At 35.7% G+C, this 4,830-nt stretch overlaps 1 protein-coding gene across 1 annotated transcript; it reads left to right on the top strand.

The window, feature by feature from the left end:
- Positions 1-734: 734 nt before the first annotated feature.
- Positions 735-2,702, top strand: LOC114361250 (uncharacterized). Its single transcript, XM_028316246.1, has one exon. It carries the CDS (start codon positions 735-737, stop codon positions 2,700-2,702), a length of 1,968 nt encoding a protein of 655 aa, XP_028172047.1.
- Positions 2,703-4,830: the final 2,128 nt, after the last annotated feature.

The following is a 4,830-nucleotide window of genomic DNA, read 5'->3' as shown; positions in this document are numbered from 1 at the left end:
TTGCAAACATTAGTTAGTCCTAAGAAAGTCAAAAACATGTAACAGAATCTCCGACTTATCACTTTAGTGGAGCGATTACAGAAAATAATGGCCTATTAAGTACGTGTTTTTTTTTTGTGTTATTATGAAAGTTCAGAAAACTGCGCAGTTTTTAAAATTATTTTGGACCTATGGAATTACTTTTTTTTTTTAACTTTTAAGTTGAAAATTTTAGGATGTTCCGCTATATTGGAATATAGGCTTCTTCAATGAAAATCAGTTCTTGAAATAACAGAAAACTTGTTTTATTTACTTCGATAGGGGAGACTGGGTACGGTTGAAACACAGGACGGTTGAAACAGAGCAAATATCTCGTAAACGGTTCCGCGGGGAGTGAGGGGTGCAAGGGGAAAACGAAGCGGGCGACAGGTCCGAACACGAATTTAGTGCCGCGCCGCTTCCCGCGCGTTGACGTTGTGTGCAAGCCGCCATTTTGTTTTTTACGCCCCAAAAGTAAGTATTTTTCTTTAGAAATTAACGCTTATACTATCTGTTCTTTTTATGTGAATGTATTGAGTGTGCGTTTGTGAATATAATGATGCATGTAGAATAAGGGACAGTAACTATTTTTAATGTGTTATTATTACTGCCGAAACTATGAAGTATATTTTACCAAAAGTGGGGTTGGGGACGGTTGAAACATTTTTTGTGGGTACGGTTGAAACAGAACATATATGCATGTTTATTTTTTGTAGATGCCGAGAGTTCGCGTAAAGAAGACTTCCAGAGGGGAAACTGACCTGTCGAGCTACAGTACAGCATATGAGGAGGTTAAAGCCGGAGATTCACTACGAAAAGCGGCGCAAAAGTATAGTATTAACCACTGTTCCCTGCTACGATACATTCGAAAGCGAGACGCGTCCGGCAATGAAGATGAAGGTATGGGGTATAAAGCACACAATCGTGTTTTTAATGAAGATCAGGAGCGAGAATTCTCGAAATATTTAATTCGATGTGCTGATATATATTTCGGACTGCCTACGAAAGAGGTGAGAAAATTAGCTTACGAACTTACTATGAAGTATAATTTATCACGACCTAGAACTTGGGAAGACAATAGAATGGCTGGTGAGGAATGGTTTCGGATGTTTATGAAAAGAAACCCTGAACTGTCTGTCCGTGCCGCACAAGCTACTAGCTTGTCAAGGGCGACGAGCTTCAATAAAACTAATGTAGATGTCTTCTATGATAATTTGTCCATTGTCATGGACCGTTATAACTTCGAACCCCAAGATATTTACAACATAGATGAAACTGGCATAACAACTGTGCAAAAGCCCGATCGAGTTATAGCTAGACGTGGTTCTCGTCAAGTTGGATCATTAACCTCAGCTGAAAGGGGTACTTTAGTGACAGTAACCTTTGCTGTAAACGCCATTGGAAATGTTTTCCCACCATTTTTTGTGTTTCCGCGAGTGCGATACCAAGACCATTTTGTTAGGGATGGGCCAATAGGGTCTACTGGAACCGCCAATCCCTCAGGTTGGATGCAAGATGAATCATTCCTGCGTTTTCTAGAACACTTTCAAAAGCATTCTAAGGTTTCTCCGTCACACAAAGTGTTACTAACACTAGATAACCATTCCTCGCACGTACACATAAACACACTGGACTATTGCAAGAATAATGGAATCGTCTTATTGTCCTTTCCTCCTCATTGCTCTCACAAGCTCCAGCCGCTGGATCGATCCGCATATGGCCCTTTAAAAAAGGCTGTAAATTCCACGTGTGATGCATGGATGAGAAGCCATCCAGGAAAAACTATGTCAATATACGATATACCAGGGATTGTAGCATCTGCTATGCCCCTCGCTATGACATCTTCGAACATTCAAGCTGGCTTCCGCAAAACGGGAATTTACCCATATAACCGGAATCTCTTTACTGAGATCGATTATGCTCCTGCATTTGTAACAGATAGACCTTATCCGGAAAACACAAATGAGAGAACAGAGAGACCTAATCCAGAAAATACTATTGAGCCTGCAGTTGTGCCTATATTTAATGAATATCCAAGTGAAGATGAAACACCACCATTATCGCCTTCTCTTTTAACCAAAGAATTACAGTCGTCTCTTCAGACAACAGTTGAACAACAAGCTCTCCATGAATCACCAGTTCCAATAATCCAGCAAACACCACGTACACGGGGCAGCATCGCTATCTATCAAGAAATTTCACCAAGACCGTCTACAAGTGCACAAGCTGCTATTGATCATAGCGCCTTTACTCCGGAGGTAGTAAGGCCATTCCCTAAAGCACCCCCAAGGAAATGTAATAAAGGGCGAAAAACTAGAAAGTCAACTATATATACTGATACACCTGAGAAAGAAGAGATAAGAAAAGAGCATGAAGCAAAATTAAAACGGACCAAAGCTAAGCTAATTAAGAAAAGTTTAGACGGAAGAAAAGGTAAAACAACAATGTCAAAAGGTAAAAGAATAATTTCAAAAGAAAAAAAATATACTCAGAAGGAATTGTCATCGGAAGAATCAGAAGAGGAAGAATGCTACTGTCTTATCTGCTTAGCACCATATTCAGAGAGCAGATCCGGAGAAAAGTGGATTCAGTGTACATCCTGTAAACAATGGGCTCACGAAGAATGCACAGAAGGTGGTCTTAGCTATGTTTGCCACAATTGCGACTCTGAATACTCAGATTAATCTTTATTTTTTCTTTAATTATTTCTCAATGTTTATTTGATTTTAGTTTATTTGAATGCTTATTTGATTTGAAAAAAAGAAGGTTTTCATTAAGTTGATTTAAAATGTTAATTTTATTTAATTAATAAAGTTTATTAGAAGTTAGAATTGTCATTTAGTTTAACATATTTCTGTTATTTTTTAAAAATTTTACTACTCGTCAAAGACTGATGAATATTTTACAAATATTAAAATCTTAAAGACTGATTAATGTCCTCATGTGCCATAATTTTAATATTTGTTGTATTAATACTAAATAAAACATGTTTTATTAGTACTTATTGTATTATTTGTATGTGTTTCAACAGACCCCAATCGCTGTTTCAACCGCCCCTGGGATGGGTACGGTTGAAACAAAATTTCTTTTTTTTTTAAATTCACATATTTCTAAAAATAGTAACCCGGGAACTATAATAATACAGCCATATCGTAGCTAAAACTTCAAATTTCAATTTCATGTATCGTTATCGTCACTTGGTTTATAAACAACAAAATTATAGACAATAAAAGCAAAATTGTTTCAACCGTACCCAGTCTCCCCTATACATGACACACGCAAGAAGACGAATTAGAATGAAAAAAAAAATGGCCGTCAATGTTGCCATAACAAACATAAACCATAAAGTTAAATTTTCTTACTTTTTTATATTCAACACTCCCACTAAAATTTAACTCCTTCAAACTAATATCAAACAAAAATTATTCAACTCTATCTAAAATCTGATCTCTGAGATATGCAAAAGTTTGAGTGGGCAGCGCTTTAGTCAAAATGTCTGCTAATTGACAATTGCTTGGAACATAATTAATTTTAACTAAACCCAGTTCAACTTTTTCCCTTATAAAGTAATACTTAACATCTATGTTTCGTACGCTTGTGGTAAACAGGGTTATTAATTAATTTGATTGCACTCTGATTATCCACATTTAATGTGATACAGTCATAACTTTCACCCAAATCTGACAATAGCTGCTGCAACCACAATATCTCTTTAGCACACTCACTGGCAGCTACAAACTCAGCCTCTGTAGTGGAAAGAGCAATGGTCTTCTGTTTCTGACTGGACCATGTAATGGGTCCTCCATTCATCATAAACAAATATCCCGTAGTGGATTTACGTGTATCAATATCATTTGCAAAATCTGAATCTGAAAACCCAACAAGACCCTTGCTTTCTCCATTATATTTTATACACAAATTTTTAGTTTTAATTAAATATCTAATTACACGTTTAACAGCATTTACATGTTGTGGACTTGGGTTGTTTACATATCTGCTTAATACATTGACAGAAAATGAAATATCTGGCCTTGAGACAGAACTCAGAAACAGTAAGCAGCCTATAGCCTCTCTATAAGGAAAGTCAACAACAGTTTCATCCAAATTCTTTGAAATAATAACATTGACATCTGCTGGAGTGCTGGCAGGATTTGCATTACTCATACAAAATTTCTCAATAATCTGATTAATATAATTTTCCTGATGAATGTACATACTGTTATTCATACACTCTATTTGCATGCCCACAAAATACTTGAACTTTAACTCTTTGATTTTAAAAGTAAAGTTAAATTTTCTTACTTTTTTATATTCAACACGCTAAAAGCATATTTTTTTATGTTTCTAGCAAAAATTTTGTATCTTGCATCAAAGATAGGAAGTTGATTATTTTTTTCAAAAATCTGCAATTAATAGGAAATCTCTCAAAAAAAAGAAATCTGAGAAAAGTTGACCCAAAAAAAAGATAAAAAAATTTAAAGCGTACTGGGTCATACAATTTGAAAAAATCACAAAATTAACGATAACTTCTAAACTATGAAAAATCGTAGAACATACATGGGGGTGAAATCGATAGGTCTAGTCCTCACCTATCACCTGCTTTCGGCTTGACACCTTACAAGAAATACCCTGTATAAAGCTCGATTCCTACTCACTGACTGACTGACTCACTGATCAGGGGTATTTTTGGGATATTTAAAGATAAAGAAAGAAAGATACATTTATTACAGTGGACATCACACAAATACAGGCAATTACATAGACATGACAGTGGCACATAATAATAAAAGAAGAAAAAAATAAAAACAAGAG

The sequence above is a fragment of the Ostrinia furnacalis genome, unplaced genomic scaffold (assembly GCF_004193835.3).
Source record: "Ostrinia furnacalis isolate ACB-3 unplaced genomic scaffold, ASM419383v2 OfSCF5478, whole genome shotgun sequence".
Lineage (NCBI taxonomy): Eukaryota > Metazoa > Arthropoda > Insecta > Lepidoptera > Crambidae > Ostrinia > Ostrinia furnacalis.
The sequence above is the reverse complement of the archived record's forward strand: the minus strand, read 5'-3'. Positions and strand labels throughout refer to the sequence as shown.

Bases quoted from the DNA above. Each gene is read 5' to 3' on its own strand.
- LOC114361250 (XM_028316246.1), top strand. From the start codon at position 735: ATGCCGAGAGTTCGCGTAAAGAAGACTTCCAGAGGGGAAACTGACCTG.